The following is a 19,498-nucleotide window of genomic DNA, read 5'->3' as shown; positions in this document are numbered from 1 at the left end:
AGCATGGCATCGTTTTCGTAGTCAAATCCATACTCTCGAAGCTTCGTTCCTAGTTGTGGTAGTGTTGTTCCGCTTATTTAATGGGTTGATCCGTATATCCTTTGGAATGTGTGAGGAAAGAGAAGGTGCAAGGTTAAATTCAGGAAAGATATCACTAGTTGTAGCCTGCGAGCCGTACTGAAGAGGATTGTAGCTTTGGTTCTATATTACCTTGCCTACACACTGCTGAAACTGCTCACTACTCTGCCTATCCACCGCTGGCTGGCCTGATCTAGCAGCGATTGTAGTATTTGTCACTTGGTATTGTTCCGACTGAAGAAGAAGATTCCCAAAGTTTCCGCTATAGCTACGAAAATTAAGAGGAAATTATCTTTACGCTAATTATATCACATCTCTTCTTGCCTGAATAACTACTTGGACTGATCTTTGTATGCAGCTAAATCTTCAAAAATCTGTATAGAGGAGGCTCTACTAGGCCCACTATTTGTTCACAGTTCACAAACAAACAAATATTAATACTAAAACCTTACAATTGTAAACATATGCCGGAATTGGCTCCGAAAAGGATATTATTCAATCTTCGAGCTGATACACCATTTCCTTGAACACAAAGGCACACTGCTCCAAACGTTCTCTAACTTTCAAGATTTTCCTATCGTGAGCACCAGACTTACGAAGATTTCGAAGAATAAGTAAAACTCGTGCGCCGTACGTGAATCAGAATTATGCACTACTCTGGCATCAACTATCACGTCATGTCATGCTTGAGAATCCGTATGACAAAGAAGAAGTAGTCAATCATGGCATTGGATTCGGACATACGTACGCAAACAACCAAGAACGAACAAGACACTATTTTCACCTTCAGAAACCTGCATCTTGTACGTAACACAATATTATGGTTTGGAGACGTCAAACCCCAAGATCTAAACTCTACACTTGGTCAGCATAGCGGGGTCCACCATGATAACCCGACCCAAGCCGCTGCTCATCCAACCCCGCTTTCGGCAGTACCATTCAAGCATCAAGACGCAAATCCTTCGGGCTTACATTACCTTATCGCCTCATTCTGTAGCATTCGTATAAGCGCATATACACGTGTTAGTACCAGGCTCGCCCGAACATGGGAGTCTTCATACCAATCGGCCGGAGTTCCGCGCTAGTAGGGTGCTTCTACCTGCCACGCTCTAGTACACACCCCACGTCCCGGATGTGGGAGCGGGGTCGTGATGAGCGTGATAGATGGTGGGTTGGAGATAAGGGTACCTTGGTTGGAGAATGAGGCACATATCTTCAAGACATGCTTGATCCATTGCTGTTCTATTCCCACAACACTATTTTCTCCGTGTGGTCAAATAGATTTTACGTATAGTAGTCGATTGCTCGTATAGGAGTAACCATGTTTCGACCGCGACTCAGCGGAAAGGGATTACAATGCATATACGGCAGGCGAAGCCTCGCCCATAACTTTGGCAGATTCGGAATCCGGCTCAGCTCTACGACTACGCTTCCACGGACGAGAGAGACGGCGGGACATGCACCAGCTCAGCAACAAGCGCAGTACCCTCTGTCGGTAATGCCGACGCACATGTTACTCCGCTCTCTATTCGTTGCGACTATATCATCGAACAGATTTCTGCTGATACCGGCACTACATCTTTTGTCCTTTTTGTCGAAACCAAGTCGGAGTTTCCTGTTCAATTTAGATCGAAATCCAGTTCTAAAGGCAGTTTTGAAAAGGACATTGTATAACCAGTTTTGTGCGGGAGAAACAGAGCAGGAGACACAAGCTTGCGTCAAGCAACTCAAGGATCTCGGGTTCAAAGGAGTCATCTTGACGTATGCAAAGGAAATGGTATTTGATCACAAAGCAGGCTCTGCCAAGGATCATGGTTTGGAAAAGGGCATTAATGGAAAGGCTGCGTTGCATGATGCGGATATTGAAGCGTGGAGACAAGGGACGCTGCGGACGTTGGATTTGATTTCCAAAGGCGATATTCTGGCATTGAAGTCAGTAAACCTCTTTTTGAAGAGATATGTAAGAGAAAATCAAGACTGACATTTGAACACTAGGACAACAGGCGGCGGCCCAGCCGTCTCCGCAGCATTCAGCCAAGGCAGCCTCCCACCCCAGCAAATGCTCTCAGCCCTCGACGAACTAGCCACAAAATGCAAGCAACGCGGCATCCAAATCATAATCGACGCCGAGTCCCAGCACTGGCAGCACGGCATCGCCCGCACTACCTTGGAGCTAATGCGGAAATTCAATCGCGGAGGCAAAGCAGTCATATACAACACCTACCAGGCCTACCTCAAAGAAACACCCGCCGTAGTCCAGCAACACATGGCGGAAGCCGAGAAAGACGAGTTTACCCTAGGCCTGAAGCTCGTGCGTGGCGCATACATTCTCTCTGATAACCGGGCTTTGATCCACGATACAAAGGAAGATACAGACAACGCGTACAATACTATAGCGCAGGGTGCTCTCCGCCAGCGACTCGGTCCCTTTGGAGGGAAACATCGTCCCTTTCCGTCGGTCAATCTACTGCTCGCATCACACAACCGTGAATCCGTAATGGCGGCTAGCGCACTGCATCGCCAGCGGGTGGAAGCCGGGCTGCCTACTGTACCGGTTGCGTACGGCCAGCTACACGGCATGTCAGACGAAGTCAGTTTCTCGCTGCTTGCAGAAAAAGATAAAGGTGGGATATCGCCGGAGGTCTTCAAATGCACTACTTGGGGTAGCATGGGCGAGTGTGTAGGGTATTTGCTTCGGCGGGCGGTGGAGAATCGCGATGCAGTGCTTAGGACCAAGGATGAGTTTGCGGCGCTGAGGAAGGAGGCGAGGAGGAGATTTCTGTGGGTGTAAACTTGATTATTCTACATCTACTTACACTAGCGTAGTGTATAGACTGTAAAAGGGCATGGGTTTACGTTGGAGATTCTGGAATTACACCTGATTCTTAATCTTGCACTATACACACTTAGCCACGCACCATCGTGAATCCACCATTTACAGCAAGAATTTGTCCTGTGACAAACTTGGCTGAGTCGGAGGTTAGGTAGATCATTATAGGTGGGAAATTCTCCACCTCGCCGAGGTCTCCTCCTAGTGGAATTGCAATCTTAAGCATCGCTTTCGTTTGTTGCAGAGTTTCAGCATCCATGGTGTTCCTAATCTCCATATCCATTTCCGTCTTGGCAGCTGGTATGACAGAGTTTGTGCGAATATTATGCTGACCCCATTCCATGGCCATTGCGCGCGTCAAATTTGTCACGGCACCTTTGGTTGATCCATATATCCCCAACGTACTTATTGGTTGGTTTGCACTATCGGAGGAAAAGTTGATGATCGAACCGCCCCCATTGGCTTTTAGGTACGGAAATGCGGCTTGAGCTACAAAGAATGTGCCTTTGAGATTGATGTTAAAACGCTTGTCCGGGTCCCTTCTTGTTCAAATCCTCGACATGCTGCTTGCCTTGGTCTTGAAGAACATCAAGGATGCATACTTTGGCACCCTTCTCGACGAGAGCGCGACTGACTGCTGCGCCGATTCCGCGCGAACCTCCAGTAAGTATGATTCTCTTTCCTACAACACTGAACATTGAAGCGGTAGCGTGGGGATAAGAAATTGAGTGTATGATGTAGAAACGGTTAACGTTAAATATTTCCACTATCTTGTTTATATATCTGAGGAGACTGTTTACACCAAAAGTAACGTACGACGGCAATATATATGTAATTGTTTCGGACTTGAAGCATCCGGCCCGTTGATCAAGCCGGATTCAGAAAATACCAAATGACAGGGATATAGTCGAACGAACCTCTTGTTGAGACATACGTATCCCGAAGAACTCCATGAGGATAGAATAGCGGACAGAATGAGTCTGGCATTCTCCCGCGTCGGTGCACGGAGCTTTTTTTTCACCGACTCTATGTGTACAACAGTCATGATGCACATTACTATTGGACTGGTTTGAGACTCTGCGTTATGGAAGTGAGGTATCCGTGATCCGAGCCTTGCAAGGTCCGGAAGCTGACTAGATCCAGAACCTAGTACGTACTACGCTTATCCAAAGCTTGACCAAGCTATGATCAATGACGTGCGAGATCAGTAACCTGGCCACCTCATCCAAGCTAAATATAAGTTTGTGGCTCTGAGGAAGGAGGATAGGAGAAGGCTTTTGTGGTGTTAATGTAGAGACAGAGTGTAGACATGATTGTTAAATTCCACAGCGCCAAGCTAAAACTCTGTGCGTAGTGGCTAGTAGCTCACCCCTCATCATTTCATCGAATTAGGAAAATGTATTCCCTTGTGGAGCGGGCGCTAGCTGCAACATCGACTTCAAACATCAACAAGACAAGCAATTGAAGCTCGACAATAGCAAAGTCAAGTTTCCAGGAAACAGAAAGCGCGAGGCTGTAATTTTTTTTAATAAGATCGAGGTGCTTTGGGTTAGCACAAAGAACAGGATCAGACACCTTTTCCACCCCTCAGACTCACGATAACAAGCAACATCATGAGCCAACAAAGACTCTGCATCCTAGGCTGCGGTACACATTCCTGCCTCTATATAAAACACAAAACTCAACATACTAACCACCACCAGGCAACCTCGGCACCCCCATTCTCTCAGGCCTCCTCAACTCACCCGATGCCACCCAATTCACCCACTACACAGCCTGCATATCCTCTGTTGCATCCGAATCCCGCCTCAGCACTCTCTTCGCCCAGCACATTGCTTCGGAAAAACTATCCCTAGCCCGCTCCACCCTCTCCATCACCCACGCAATCCAACACTCAAGCGTAATCCTCCTCGCCGTCGACCCCTCGCAAGTAACCTCGCTCCTCAGCATCCCCTCCATAGCCTCTGCCTTCCACTCGCAACCCCCAAACTCCAGCAACCAAGCTGGAAAGTTGGTAATAAGCGTAATAGCCGGCCTCTCCACAACCTCCCTATCTAGTACCCTCTTATCCACCCCACCCCAAAACAACCCAACCCTCCACATCCTCCGCGCCCTCCCCACAATCCACGCCCAAATCTCGCACTCACACACTGCAATCCAACTCCCCCCCGCGTCCTCCCGGCCCTTCCCACACCACCACCTCGAAACAGCCACATCCCTCTTCTCAACCCTCGGCACCACAGCACTCATCGCCGAGCACCACATGGCCGCCACAACAGCCGTAAGCGGTTCCACGCCCGCGTTCTGGGCTGTAATCGTGGATGCAATGGTAGATGCGGCGGTGGCGGTGGGTTTGCCGCGAGAGATGGCGCAGGAGCAAGTGTACAGGAGTATGAGGGGCAGTGCCGAGATGTTTTTGCAGGGGTGGAAGACGGGCGAGGTGAGGGATATGGGGACGAGTCCGGAGGGGTGTACGATTGGGGGGATTATGGTGTTGGAGGAGATGGGGGTGAGGGGGGCGGTGGGGAAGGCGCTGAGGGAGAGTGTTACGATTGCTAGGGAGATGGGGAGGGAAGGTCAAGGGGAGAGACATGTTAATGATACGAGGAGGGTGTGAGAGAGACCCATGGTGACAGTTGGGAAGAAAAAAAATATCACACGGAGACAGCAGCAACAGCAACACAAAATATGCATCATCAGCATCTGATTCAACTACCACTATCTACTCACTAGATGTAGCGCTGCACGTCATCAACCGCCGTAGCGTAAACGTACACTGCACCAAGGGTATTGTGGCGAGCGAGCCAACTTTGAAACTCCTTTCCTGCCTGCAATCCGTTTGACCATGCTAAATGCACCCTTTGCTGCAAATCGAGGATATTTCCCACCTGTTGCTCAACCGAGCAAGCTTTCCCAGTGATAATTGTTAACGCCAAGATTGGTAACATGTAACAAAAGAGATGTAGAAAAAAAGAAAACGCCAACAAGTAAACCAATTAGGTATACTAGAGAGCTAAATAACTGCAAAATCAAACATGTGTTGTACACCCTTTTGTGCCGTTCCAACACTAGGAAAACGTACACTGCCGAGTGATTTGGACGTGGTTAAAGAAAATATACACGGGCGTGTAGAGAGATTGTGTGTGGATGTAAAGGTAAAAGGTAAAAGGTAAATCAATAGGAAGGTGATGTTGCCTTGCCCTTTCTTCGTTAAGCCTTCTTTTTGGCTTTTCAGTATTCGTAGACGATACGTCATATTCATAGGATACCAGCCCACATGCCAGGGCCTTGCGGGCGGTATGCCTGCGCGGCCTCTGTGCTGCAGCATGATCTTTTCTTGCCAAAGTCCTTCTGGACCGGTAGACGCGAGCAACCTGGCGCGGCGTTCTTAGGGGACTGCAGCCCCTTTGGTTCACTGCGCGAGGTAAAGGCGAATGGCTGTACAACCGATCGGTCAGGAAGGACAGTCTTGTGGCGAAGATCAAATGCCGAGCGGGTGGTGTGGAGGAGGTGTCGCACGTTTTGCTGGAGATCAACAGACGACCTTCCGCGCTTACGACTAGCAGGAGCGACAACGGCAGGGCTCGCAATCTTGGCAGGTGAAGAATCCGAATCATCAATATGGAAGCTATCCAGATCAGGAGAGGACAGGGCCTCGCTCGGGGCGTACTCGTATTGCTCCTTGCACTTGGACAACGTCGGGTACGGTAGTTTTGCGCTACGGCAGGTCGCCAGTCGGGCCAAATTGGCTTGACTTTGGTTTGGCGCCCAACCGGCGGATGAAACTGACGAGATTGACGAGGCACGTGATGAGCGTGAGTTATCCGAGATCATGGACTCTGGAGATGATGATAGGGAACCGTTCGATGCAGCCAAGGATGGTCGTCGACTCGGGAAGTGGTAGGCTTCCAGACCGTTCTTGATGCTTGGGTTGAACTGATCCACGCAAGAGCGCGCCAATGACGAGCACTGTGCCTGTTGCATTGCCGTGCACATTGACGGACGTCGCAGTCCAAAAGACATGGCACCCGCAACAGGGGTGTTGTTGGCAATTGGCTGCGGTGTCAGTGAAGGCGTAGGCAGAGGACCCAAGCGAGCCATGGACGGCAGAGATGGTGTGCGAACAAGGTCTGGCTTTGGCTCCAAGAAACGAGGCACCTGGTAGAGAGAGGGAGTTGGCGTGCTTTCTTGCGATCCACATCCGTCAAGAGATGGCTGACGGTAGGGCGATGCGTTCAGCTGTGTCCTCAATGGCGGGCGAACAGGAGCGTTGGAAGCCTTGGGGGTCACCTCAATGATTTCCAGCTCAGGTGTCAACATGGGAATGACATCCTTCCAGTGGTTGGGAATGGAAGCTCCGGGTGAAGGAGGGGGAAGGGTAGGAGTATATCGCAAAACGACCTCTTGCCACTTCTCCCAGATCGAATCAACAATGTGGAGTTTCCAGTTGACAGCCTCGAGGAAAGCTATTTCGTTGGTGTTGATCTCACAAACCTTGAGGCCAGAGATCTTGCTCCACGCGCGAGCTGAGTAGTTGCGGTCTTGCAGGTACTTTGATGCGAGGATGAGCGCAGCAAGGAACATGCGACGACCGCACTGGAGGGCGCGAAGAGAAGCGTCTTCAGGCTGTGACATGGTAAAGTCATGCTTGGGCAAGTGGGGCTTGATGAGAATCAAGTAGTACAGAGCAACCTGGAGCGTAGAGTAGCTGGTGCGTGATCGGCGGAGAGTCTCCTGGATGAACATGCGAAGAGGAAGTACTCCGCGTCCAGAAGCATTCTCACAGCGGCTCTTGGGCTCAGACAGCTGCCAGATGACCTCTACCATTTGAGTAGCGGAATCTTGAAGGAGGGAAAAATCAGCGGAGTGGTCTTTGGGCCATGGATAAAGTGGGTACTAACCGACGAGGCAATCGACGAAGTTGACCTTGCGATCGGATTGCCGGACGAGCTGGGGCGGAGGTCTTTGGTTGACGTTCGCCGACGATCGACGTGGATTCTGTCGCTGCTCCGGTGGGGCCAAGAACTCTGCGCGCAGAGAAGGGAGCCTCTCTGGCATGGAGTCGCGGCATGCTGCATGTTGGTACTGAGGGAAAGTGCTTACTCTGCTAAGTTGTTGAAACGAAGAAAGGCTGGTGGCGTCGACAGCGGATGACTGCGCGGCCTGGCTGCGACTCCATTCTTCCGAGTCCCAATTGGAATGGGTTGATCTGGAGCTTGCGCTGGATGTCTGTGATGCAGCGTCTGAGAATACTGATGAGGTGGAAGAGGATGCCGAAGAAGAAAGGGGGGCGGCATATGGGTGTGTTTCGGGCAAGAAGCCGTAGTTTGAACGGGGGATATCGAGACTCATGTTTAGGAAAGTGTCTGTGTGGACAGGAATTGGACCTGATAAAAGGGAAAGGACAATAAAGGAAGGAGTGGAGAGGTATGACTATGCTTTGTCACTACGTCTTCGAGTGCTGACCGTTAGGTAGACCTGAAGAGGTGGCGAAGAGCGTGATGAGGTGGTCGTGGGGTGACCGAGGACTTAACCGATGGGACAAACCGTAAGAGGGCGACCCTGTGTCTTCTGACGTATGTTCTTGAGATCTTGATCCGGAACGCTTAGCACTCGGCGATCACGGGTGGAGTGACTGTACGAGTGGTGTGATTGCGATCTGGAGAGCTCGAGGACTGTAGAACGTAAGAGGATCGAGGGGTAGTTGACGAGGTCGTAAATGGTAGGAAGATTCGAGCAGTGTCAAGTGGTCGAAAAAAGCTGCCAGATGCGTTTACCAGAGAAAAAAAGACTCCAGTCACTGTCAACTGCAGAATCACCGAAACAAGACCGTTGTAGGAGACTGTCCGCGAAGCACTCGGATGTTGCAGCTATTGCACAGCGGGGTGCACGAGCTGAAAGCCTGAGGGGATGCGGGGAAGAGTCTAGCAAGCGAAGCCTCCGATGAAGGCCTTGTTTCCGAAAGTAATGGTGAATTCTGAGCGACGAGTGACTGAAGCAGTGTAGGCTGAATAGCACATTGTGGTACTGGAACGCGGTGGGTGAAGTGTTCGAGGATGGTGGCTACCGTGCAGCGGTAACACCAAACTGGAGCGACTTGGCGCGCGCTGGCAGTGGGATGGTGGGGAAGGAGACTGTCGAAGAGATTGTGTGTGGTTGGTTGGTTGTGTGGTGAGTGTGTGGTGTATTACTATTGGATGGTGGTGTACATGTAAACTGGTGGGAGGAGGAGGTGGTGGTGGTGGTGGGAGGAGCTGAGGTTCTGACGTGTGAGGAAGTGGCGGTCGGAGAGTCGGTAAAGGTGGGAAGGCGCGAACAGCAACGGTGGCGGGGAAGCGGTATCGCGACGCAGGTACGGGACAGATGAGGTTGAGGGGTAGGGAGGATAGAGAATGCGGCTCTTGGGCCTTTTACTGTCGAGTGGGTGGCGGGTGAGTAGGGGCGAGTGAGGATGAGTCTATGAGTGGTAGGCTGTAGGCGGCAGTGTGGCGGCGACGGACGGGCGGTCGTGCGGTGACTGCTACCTGGACAAAGGCGGGAGGCGGGAGGCAGGTTTAGGCGGCAGAGGGAGATGGCGACAGAGAACAGACGACACTGTGGATGAGACAGACCTAGTTCAGGCCCCAGGGCGCGCTGTAGGGAGTCGTGAAGTCCATTTCTGCTGTCTTGATGAGGGAGGACGGGCTGGGCGGCAGTCTGGCGATACTAATAGGAACCCCCGTACCCTCCCTCGCAGCGCCGCCCCGGTCCAGTCATTGCCAGGTCGGGCGCTATGGCCAGCTTGCCTGTTTGCCACACAACAGCGCGACCTGGGCCAAAGACTCATCGCTCTGGCGCAGGGTTTTTTTTCTTTGCTTTGCCTCATTGTTGTTCCCACGTGCGCCGTGTGCAGCCCGCCGCCACTTGGGCACACGCCCATGCAGCCCGTTGATCGCTGTTGTTGTGCATGTCGACAAGAGAACGTCTTGCTGTTGTCGCTGCCTTTGCTGGAGCAGCTTCTTGTCTTGTCCGCATGCAGAGTAGCGAGCATGCACTGCGGGTGCAGGAGTCCAACGCAAAGGGGCGTGAGACGCTTCCGCCCATCCATCATCACGCATCCATCCACTGGCCGCAGTCGCATGGCATGGCATGGCCTGGCCTGCCCAGTGCCGCCATGGCTGGCGCAGCTGGTGCTTGTGCTGGTGCTGGTGCTATTGCTGCTATTATTGCTGCTGGTTCCAGTCTGCCGTTTGCCGTTTGCCGCCCACCTGGCTCCCTGTCTCCCTGCCTCCCTGCTTCCCTACGCAACCAAGTGCGCTGGAATGCGCTACAACACGGCGACGACCAAGACGGGGCCCAGCTGCTGCGACACACGGCGTCCCCTTTTCGCAGCCGCCATGGACGCGTCTGCTCTCCAACGCTCCGTGCCAGAGTAGCGCGGGACGGCGGTTTCTGACGTGACACCCTCGTCGCTTGCCCTCAGCTGGGTTGAGATGAGGGGGCCGGCTGTGGTCGTGTGGCTGCGCCGTCATTGGCCCGATTTACGCGCGCTAGGCCGCAAACAGGCTGCTCTGTGCCTTGGACGTGCCGTGCATGGCCTCTGTGTACCGCCGACGCCTCAATGGCTGCTGCGACGTTCGTAATCTCATCATGCGACGATGCAATTCCAGTTCCATGTTCATTTGGCTGCCTCCCCCGGCCAAATGCCGCCCCCCCCCCCAATGACGCACACAGCCCAGCGTTCCTGTGCCATTCTCGTCGGCCTGCCTCTCCGACACTGCCCTCCTCGCACTCGCCCGGAACGCGACTTGTTCCGGTGTGGGCGGAGCGAGGCCGGATCCAAGTGCGCTAGCCACCCCCGCTTGTTGCAACTGCAACACTGCCAGTAGAGCAGCCCAGCCCAGCGTAGCCCAGCGTAGTGCAGGTGCAGCGCGCCGCAAGGCCTCCCCCAGCCATGGCCTCGATCCACGGCTGCGAAAAAAAATCATTCCCGCATGTGCACTATCAACACCACCACCATCATCATCATTATCATCATCGACACCACCACCATGGCTACCAATACCACCATCATCGCCATCGCCACGGGCCATCAAGACAATGAGCCCGTATGGAGCCCAAGGCGGCCAAATACCGCGACTGTGGCGGTGATCATGACGATGCTGATGGGGTGAGCAAACGAGGCTATGACTCACTGCTGCCTACAACCCGAGCCCTACATATGGCGCCAAGAGCACAGTTGGGCAAGCAACAGGCAACGCCCGGCTTGGATGGCTTGGACGTCTACACCTCCTCCATCTACTTTACACACTGCCAATGTATGACCTTTTCGTCACCACACCTGCCCAAGACTACGGCAGACGGCATCCTTTGCACCACCAGCCCGACGAACCCATCGAGGGTCCATCCATCCTCTTGCCACCACACCCTCCTCTACCTACGGCCCCTCGCCCAAGGCCACCGCCCACCTGCTCCTCCAACTGACGCTTCAGCTTCACTGTTTTCCATGCAGCCTGAATATCGCCGCTTCCACATTGGTCAGCTGCGTCTGTATTTCTTGCAAGCCCCACTTATGATTCCAACACCAACGTGACTTCTGTCCAGACTAGGAAGGACTTCCATCTCCCCCTTGACTAGTCGAATCAAACCGGCCACCGACACAGTCTACACCGTACAGTCATTGATGAGTAAAGAAATGCAGGCCCGCCCGTCTCCACCAGACATGCACACGTGGATATGCTCGTTCCTCGGCTGACTGCTGATAATGCGAGATGGATGCCTACGCAGATACCACTGCAATGTGAAAATCGCCAATACTGCAATCTGGCAAGAACCAAACAAATACCATATCTGCTGTTTTCCTCTCTTGGCATAGAGCCCATCGTGATGCTTCTCAGAAGACCGAGACTGTTCGCCACTTGACTCACATATGGATCCTCGGTCTGTCCCAGTACAGGGAAAGACAGCTAGCATGCACAAGATGGTGGAGTTCATAATCAAAACCAAAATAATACGCTAAACGGCCATCCCACGGGCCTACTAACCCTCAACTAGTCAGTCTTGTAATCAACAGCCTCGTTACTCTAACACACACTTAACGCGTCGCCCCAGACATGAATGGACACGCGCCGACATCGCCTTGAGCACTGGAAACATCAACATGGCCATCCGGTACATCTTGTGCTCTCTGGCCCTCTGCCCTTTTCTTATCAATCTCGCCAATGGTCCGCTCAAACTCCTCTTTACTCTGTACAGTAGCATCAGGAAGTTCCTGTTCCTCTGGCACCTTGACACCAGCCTGCGCCTCATCCAGCGCATCCGCCGGTGATACATGGGCTGGTTTGTTCTCCTTGCTAACCACACCGTGCGGCGCAATCTGCCTAAACATGTCCATGGGGTCAAACCACGTCCTCACCTCGCGCAACTGCACCTTGTCGTTGACCGTCGCGACAGTCACGCCCTGGATATCAATCGGCCCTCCGTGCGCCTTGGCCTTCACCTTCTCCCCCTTGTTGTTGAATCCTACATAGTCGTTCTTCATGATACCCCAGTGTCGCCACCTGAAACTGACTGTTGGCGGTCCACTATACACCTCAAGCACCTCCCACGCAAACGTCGGCATCATGCGCTTGAATGTCTTGTGCGACGACGCAAAGTCCGAGTATTCGGGTGAGTAGTACTCGTTTGGCGCAATAATGGCGTTGTACGTGCCCACTTTGAGCATGGCTTCTGCTCCCTCAGCCTCGCCTCCGTTGATGGCAAACGAGTAGTTTGCTGTGTCAATGGTGCGCCAGTCGGAAATGTCTGGTTTGAACGACGCCTCCACTTCCCAGTTCTTGACTAGGTTTTCGACCAGCTCGGGCAGAGACCCGGCTTCGTGTGTCTTTTGCTTTGCTACCGTGTGCAATTAGATGAGCACAAAAGGAAATGACCGCCGCACCACTTCCAAATTGGGAAACTTACTCTCGGCGTATACTTTTCGTGTTTTGGTGTAATCTGGTGCTCGTCCATATCGCCACTTTGCCTCCTTGTCTCCAAGGACAGCATTGGGATTTGTGAGATAGTCTGGCAGTGCGGGCGCTGCCTCTTCCACAGGTGGTTGTTGGACATCTGCCGCTGCCATGTTGTGACTTGGGTATGTTGTAAATACAAGATTGGGGTCGAGACTTGGGAAAAGATACAAAGATTGCTGGTAAGCCCGTATGTCAAGTTCACTGTAAGCCGAGTGTATGTTGCTGAATATTCGCTCTCACTTTGTACACCGAGGCTTAAGCAGAATTTATATGTTTAGTCGTAACATGCTCAATAAAGTTAACGTGTCAGCATAGTCGCAATGACCCTGCAGCGGTAGCACACGGCATCCACTCGATAGTTTGCCAACAAAAGTATGAAGACCACCAATAGCCAGGCCGGACGCCTAGGAGGGACCCCTCGATTACTATTGCAATGAATGCGAGAGGCACAACCATGTGGGGGCTCAAGCCGTCAACCTCACCGCCGGGATAAGTTGAAGAGGAAGGTTCTATGGCTTCAAGGGTCTATCGCCATGATCATACACACATGCACTTGGCAGGGCGCCTTTTCAGACGCTTCCAGACCAATGGCTATGTCCTGTATACACGGCTGGTGAGGTTACAAGCCACTGTCACACCACGGTCCAGACTCGCAAGATGTAAGGAATAGACCCCTCGTTTGAGGTTCACAACTGCGTGATCTTGCCAAGATGGTAATCTACCGGGACGAAGGTTCTCTCCGCAGTTTGCCGCGGAGAAGGATCTCAACAGAGCCAATAGACATCGTTGCTGCAGGTGTATATTAATCTGATAACTGCAGCCGACGACTGCGTCCCACTGCTATCTAGGTTTTCAATAGCGAATACTTAATATTGCGGGGATAGTGAGGCATCTAAGAATATTGTTGAGACGTCTTTGCACCCCAGAACATGTGCAGAGTCTGGCAGGGATGCTTGGTGTCATGGTAATGCTTCCAGAGTATATATGATCATTACCTTGACTCTCGGGCCCAACCCGTCTTCATTGAATTGGCACCAGTGATATTTCATGGACTTCCAATTTTCAAGACATTTTGTAGTCAATTCCATGAAAAAAGCATGGCTCAAAAGAACACTGGTACCCCTGTGGTGGCGGCCGCCCTGGAAGCTAAATGTTAGCTGCAGCAGAAGACGAACTCATCAGCCGCATCGCCGAGTCCAGCCAGATGTCGATATGATTTCTTCTGAGAAGTGTCCAAGTGTTTTTCTGAGCTACCAAGAAACTAGTACAATGTCTATTGGTGAAGCTCTGTTGCACAAACTGGCTGCTCAAGCTCGTCGGCCTTTTAGCGCGTTGACGTCACGACGACATAGCGGTCCTTGGTAACAGCGCGCTTCACATGTCTACAACACTGACAGCTCTACACAATCACCTACTTGACCATATCGCACACAGCTCAAAATGGGACGCCGCGATCGTCTCATCAGCACTTCGATCCTCCGCGCAGTCTTCAAGTCCGACTCTCCCAGGAAAGATGAAAATGGACGCCTCGGCCTATGGGCGCGCATTTACGCATTTTTCGCCCTCTTCAACCTTACCCTCGCGCGATTTCGCGCGTCATTATTTAAGATGCTGAGAAACGAAACGTGGGGAATAGAAGAGGAGGAATACACGGAGAGTTTCCGCAGCCCTAGCAGCAGTAAGCGGACAGACCTGGTAGCAGTTGGGGACTTGGGCTATTCGGGATCGGTACGCGAACACCAGCTATTGTATGCTTGATGAATCCTTTCACTGATTCGTAGTAGACGTTCTTCACAACACCAAACTCCAAGTTCCTAGTCAAGTCGCTGCCACGGCATTTCGAACAGTCATTTTTCCGCAACCGTCTTCTCGATCCCTATGTTGAGCACATGGAGCTCAATCAAGACTCCCTCCTGGTCCGCATCACCGATCTCCTCTACTGCCCCACAGTGACTGTTGGCGCTGCACTGGGTACGGCGCCAAGTCATCACATCATAATGGAAAACATCCTTTACGGAAAATCCACCTGCAGCGAGCACCACCAGAAACAATGGGAGACGTATGATCTCAAGCCAAACGACTACTTCTACCCCGAACGCGACATAGCAAACGGCAGACTGGCACCGGAGAGTGTAAAGGAGCGCCTCATTGACGAGTTCAACGACAAGGTGCGGGTAACGATTGATGAAAAGGAGGAGCTGATTGCGCAACTCTCGCGAGACTCGAAGATCCTGCAGGAAAACAACGCAGTCGACTACTCGCTGTTCCTTGTCCGTTATCCAGCCAATCTAAGCACTGCCGACAATAGCCAGATCCCGCCCCCTCCAGGACGTGGATCCTCATGGCGTAGTGGTCTGGTGTCCCGCGACGGCAAGTGGGTCTATAGGGCCGTCATCCTTGACTTCTTCTGGGCCAAAGATGCGCTTCAAGCCCAAACGCTGACAGGCCTGGTCAAGCTCTTCAACGCGCTGAAGCCCGGAAAGGATCATGGTCCGATGAGCATCACTACTTCGAGCGATGAATACAGGCAAAGATTCCTTGGAATGGTCGACGACATGGTTGAAGTATTGGATAGCACTGGCAGACCCGCAGGCGAAGTGCGCAACCATGTCGCTGTCACTGCTGGTGAGCCGTAAATCGGCGATGGGCGAGGTATGATTGTGGTCCTAGCCCAAGGAAGCCCTTTTTGTTGTAATCTTTTGTTTGAGCGGTGGCGTTTGGATAATTTGGATGGCGGCGATACCCACGCTTACAGTACATGGATTCTACTGGCACTTTGCTCGCAATGTGTACTACAGTGACGACTGAATGCTCGACTGCTATGCAAGCCACAGAGTGCACGCGTGATGTGTGATGAAAGCGGTGAAGCAAAGAAGATGGAACATGTCGTCATCGCACATTGGCTCCATAGATGCGAGTGGCCGGGGTCGCGAAGCTGACGAGCCTTGCCAACGCATTACCATTTTTATAATAGGCTAAGTAGTCCCACAAAAGAGACACCCCTGCGTGAATGGATACTACTAGCTGCTAGGGCCCAGTGGCTAGTAAGCGGATGGGGTCGTACCCTGACCAGACCAGGCCTTGATTTTTTTTTTCGCTTACACCGGCCATAGTACTCATACTAGCAGTAGAATGGGGTTTGTGATACAAAATAGAAACAGTGGTAATTCTGTGGCAATTCTATATCGTATCCAGGATCACACAAGAGGGTGTTGGGCACTAACTGGCATCTTGTGTGTATGTGTGTATGTGTCCATGGCCTCTTGCAGTTGCGGCGCAGTGATTGTGAAGCAGCAGTCATGGAATGTCTCGAATCCTTCAGAACATGCAACATCCATGATTGCGACATACATGGAGCTACCATTTTGCTCGTATAGGTCTATTTCCCATGGTACGTAGGCGTGTAGGCGATCTTTGAGATGCGGCTCCAATAAAGCAAGAGTGCACGAGCCACCAGGACTAGAAACGACGTCATCGCAGCCACCTCGCCAACGCGCCTGGCACTGGCTCGCCCTGAAGCATCAAATCGGGGTATATCGTGGGGTTTAAGCGCAGGTGCCCAGTGAGGATATACATACCAGGCTAATTGCCTCCTACTCCCTTGCTCATCAAGATCCACTCGCCACATCGCACACCATCTCACATACGCACGCACCTCAGTCACCTTGCTTCTTCCAACGTCCACACTGCCAACAGCGACCTTAACTAGCCCAACGCTCCCAACTTGACGCATATTCCTCATTCTACAACATCTGCTCTCTAATCCGCCACTCTCATACCCAGAACTTCTGCACCCCGTCCTCCTTGCCAGGCTCCCCCGTCTTTTTGCTCGGCCCAGTTGAGTGCGCTCCAATCAGAGTGCGGCGCATAAGTCAAACCTACGTCACATTCCGACATCCGGATTCTGTGGACCCTTTGAAAGATGGCGGCCCTCGCCTTCAAGGCTCTTAGCTACGGCGCAGAGCAGATTCCCGACAAGTTTTTTCACAAGATCCCAGGCGGTTACTTCACCCCACAAGAAGAGAAAAACGCTGGAAAGGACCGCAAAGACCGTCAGAAAAACGAGACCAGACAACGATACAGGAGCGAAGACCACTCGAGCGCACGCCGCTCACGAAGAGACCTCAGCCCATCCGACCAGTCTGCCGAAGAATACAATTACGACCGTGATCACGAGCCAAGAAAGCAAGAACGACGACGTGCAAGGAGTGCTGGAAGAAGTTCTAGCAGAAGTCCAAGTCGAGGCCGACGTCATAAGCACAGCAGTGACCTTGACGGCTCACGTAGCGAATCGCAAGAAATCATGGCCCAGCCCGACCAAAGACAGCCCTATTTTCCTCCTCCGCCAACATCCGAATACAAGCCCTACGAGCCCCAGCAGTATGCTCCCGGCCCGGTGCCTGGCCAAGAACGCCAGCCATCGGCAACGCCTACATACGGATACTCGCCCCAGGTAAATAATTTTTCCTCTTTTCGACGTGCGACACTTGCGACGATGCCCGAGCATTCGATACCGGCGGACACGAGTCGGCCGATGTCGAAGAGCCGGACCACATCGACGCCGTCAAGTCCCTTGATGTCTAAACCTCGTTTCCTTGACAATATTTCTCGTGCTTCTCCACTTTCTGCTTCCTTTACCCCGTCATATGAGCCGCCTCTCGCAGCCTTGCTTCAGCGTCCACTCACTAATCCCCAGAAGCCAGCACCATCCTCAACCCGAGGCGTCGATTCAGACTACACGCAGCAGGATGCCCATCGAAGCCACTCTCGATACGCTCCCAATGGTGCATATAATGCTGCACCAATGAGTGATGCTTCTATTCCTCCGCCACCAGTTGGTTCAAACTCGCCCTTGAACCCCTACCATCATACTGAGTTCGCGGGATATCAACCATCGCCACCGCCATTCAGCCGTCAAAGATCGAACTCTCAGCCTGGTTACAGCCCCACGCCCAACCCACCGTATCCAGCTTATGCTCCTCATGTTGCGCGCGAAGACGTCGTCCAATATGCCCCGCCTCCTGTAGACCCCTACCGCAGCCACCGGCACCGTGGCGAACATGGGCATAGGAATCGAGCCAGGTCTGCCGACTCCCACTCCCGTCGATCCCATTCTAGCAAGGACCATGGTCGAGAAGATTCACGCATGGCTAAAGTGCGTGGTAGATTCGACAGTATGGACCTTCGCGAGAAAGGGCTGGCGGCGTCAGTGGGAGGTGCGTTGGCTGGCGGAATTGCAGGCAGGACCATGGGTAAAAGTAGACTGACGACGCTTGCAGGAGCAGCGGCAGGTGCGCTCGGCGCCCGGCAACTGGCGACACGTTCAAGGTGCGTTTGTACTGCATTCATACAATCAATACAGCCATGCGTCTTTTGTTGTGGCCCCATCGTAAAGAGTTTCTGACAGCATAAGCAGGAGTCGAAGCGACCGCCGTTCTGCATCCCGTTCTCGCTCCCGCTCGCGCACTCGCCCACATGACCGGGAGGACCGCAGCAGCAAAGCCCCTGGTCTGCGCGCTAGAAGCCGCAGTATTATCGACCGGCTTCGCTCCAAATCTCGCGGTCCTACTACCGAACATCGCGACGAGTATCAGCGCAGAGAGGAGCGTAGCAGGGGAGACGAGCGTTCCAGAGACGATAATAGGCGCGATCGCCGCCCTGATCGTGGATACGACTATGGTCGTGATGACGAGTACGAGGATGATTACGACTATTTTAGCAGCGATGAGGAGGGTAATGGGTCGCCGGTTAAGACGAGGAGGCATCGGAGGAGGGACTATTAAGGTTGAGCTTCCGAGACATGATGGCGTGGTAATCGTACCATGTTTAGTGTATTATTAGGTTTCCCTTTGGGTTGTACCCGTACATTCCTTTTCAGGCTTGTCTGTCTGTTTTTGTTTGCCCTTATCGTGCCGCTCATATGTATGAGGTTTATGACATGGCTGGGGGGCTGGAATTACGATGTCTGATGACTTTTTTTTGGATGAATTTATGGGATATGTTAGTAACGATACGAATTAAGAAAACGGGGAGGGGGAAATAGAAAGCCGGATGTTACACTCGGTCCTAAACGAATGAAATGTAATTTTTTTTGGTATTTTTTTTTCTCTAGACTTTCGATATTCATACCGATGAGTCTTGAAATGAATCATTCTTTTCTCTATTACAATTTTTCCTCTCCCAGCGCAAACGCCGCATACTCTCCTCATTACTCCCACCTCAAATCCCGCACACATACATCTACTGCACATGCGTGCCTCAGCTCACATACACACATAAGCACGTACCTGCGACACCGTTCCGCTATAATGGCTTACCTACCCTCGTATTTTGAAACCCCATTCGCGTACATGGCTGAATCGGGTAATTTCATCTAATACTGTTTTGATTCCGATCTCCCAGGGAAAATAGATGCTATAGTATTGAAAAAAAGAATGTTGAGGTGTAAAAGGGGATGGAGACTAGAGTAATGTTAGATTTGGAATGTAATAATCAAACTATCAAACTAAGACAAAAAACACGCCTTAAAGTAAGAATGAAAAGAAAAGGATAGTTAGTTTTAATTATTTCAATTACAAGATCATATCTTCCCCCCCCC

The 19,498-nt window shown here is 52.0% G+C and overlaps 7 protein-coding genes across 7 annotated transcripts; 3 read left to right on the top strand and 4 right to left on the bottom strand.

The window, feature by feature from the left end:
- Positions 1-1,576: 1,576 nt before the first annotated feature.
- COCVIDRAFT_40407 (hypothetical protein) lies at positions 1,577-5,525 on the top strand (the record flags this gene model as incomplete). Its single annotated transcript, XM_014698073.1, has 3 exons — positions 1,577-2,010; positions 2,074-2,750; positions 4,612-5,525. The coding sequence occupies 3 exons, from the start codon at positions 1,577-1,579 to the stop codon at positions 5,523-5,525; spliced, it is 2,025 nt and encodes a 674-aa protein (XP_014553559.1).
- Positions 5,526-6,166: 641 nt separating this feature from the next.
- Positions 6,167-8,260, bottom strand: COCVIDRAFT_18551 (hypothetical protein; the record flags this gene model as incomplete). The annotated part of the gene is made up of 2 exons (XM_014698060.1): positions 6,167-7,728; positions 7,810-8,260. The coding sequence occupies 2 exons, from the start codon at positions 8,258-8,260 to the stop codon at positions 6,167-6,169; spliced, it is 2,013 nt and encodes a 670-aa protein (XP_014553546.1).
- Positions 8,261-9,524: 1,264 nt separating this feature from the next.
- COCVIDRAFT_107260 (hypothetical protein) lies at positions 9,525-9,938 on the bottom strand (the record flags this gene model as incomplete). Its single annotated transcript, XM_014698072.1, has 1 exon — positions 9,525-9,938. One exon carries the CDS (start codon positions 9,936-9,938, stop codon positions 9,525-9,527), a length of 414 nt encoding a protein of 137 aa, XP_014553558.1.
- A 172-nt stretch (positions 9,939-10,110) lies between these two features.
- Positions 10,111-10,980, bottom strand: COCVIDRAFT_18550 (hypothetical protein; the record flags this gene model as incomplete). The annotated part of the gene is made up of 2 exons (XM_014698059.1): positions 10,111-10,407; positions 10,618-10,980. The coding sequence occupies 2 exons, from the start codon at positions 10,978-10,980 to the stop codon at positions 10,111-10,113; spliced, it is 660 nt and encodes a 219-aa protein (XP_014553545.1).
- A 1,001-nt stretch (positions 10,981-11,981) lies between these two features.
- COCVIDRAFT_18549 (hypothetical protein) lies at positions 11,982-13,010 on the bottom strand (the record flags this gene model as incomplete). Its single annotated transcript, XM_014698058.1, has 2 exons — positions 11,982-12,781; positions 12,851-13,010. 2 exons carry the CDS (start codon positions 13,008-13,010, stop codon positions 11,982-11,984), a joined length of 960 nt encoding a protein of 319 aa, XP_014553544.1.
- A 1,330-nt stretch (positions 13,011-14,340) lies between these two features.
- Positions 14,341-15,536, top strand: COCVIDRAFT_40403 (hypothetical protein; the record flags this gene model as incomplete). The annotated part of the gene is made up of 2 exons (XM_014698071.1): positions 14,341-14,628; positions 14,685-15,536. The coding sequence occupies 2 exons, from the start codon at positions 14,341-14,343 to the stop codon at positions 15,534-15,536; spliced, it is 1,140 nt and encodes a 379-aa protein (XP_014553557.1).
- A 1,286-nt stretch (positions 15,537-16,822) lies between these two features.
- On the top strand, positions 16,823-18,683 carry COCVIDRAFT_107252 (hypothetical protein; the record flags this gene model as incomplete). Its single annotated transcript, XM_014698070.1, has 2 exons — positions 16,823-18,120; positions 18,314-18,683. 2 exons carry the CDS (start codon positions 16,823-16,825, stop codon positions 18,681-18,683), a joined length of 1,668 nt encoding a protein of 555 aa, XP_014553556.1.
- Between the last annotated feature and the right edge of the window lie 815 nt (positions 18,684-19,498).

Source organism: Bipolaris victoriae, assembly GCF_000527765.1.
Source record: "Bipolaris victoriae FI3 unplaced genomic scaffold scaffold_84, whole genome shotgun sequence".
Taxonomy (NCBI): Eukaryota; Fungi; Ascomycota; class Dothideomycetes; order Pleosporales; family Pleosporaceae; genus Bipolaris; species Bipolaris victoriae.
The sequence above is the reverse complement of the archived record's forward strand: the minus strand, read 5'-3'. Positions and strand labels throughout refer to the sequence as shown.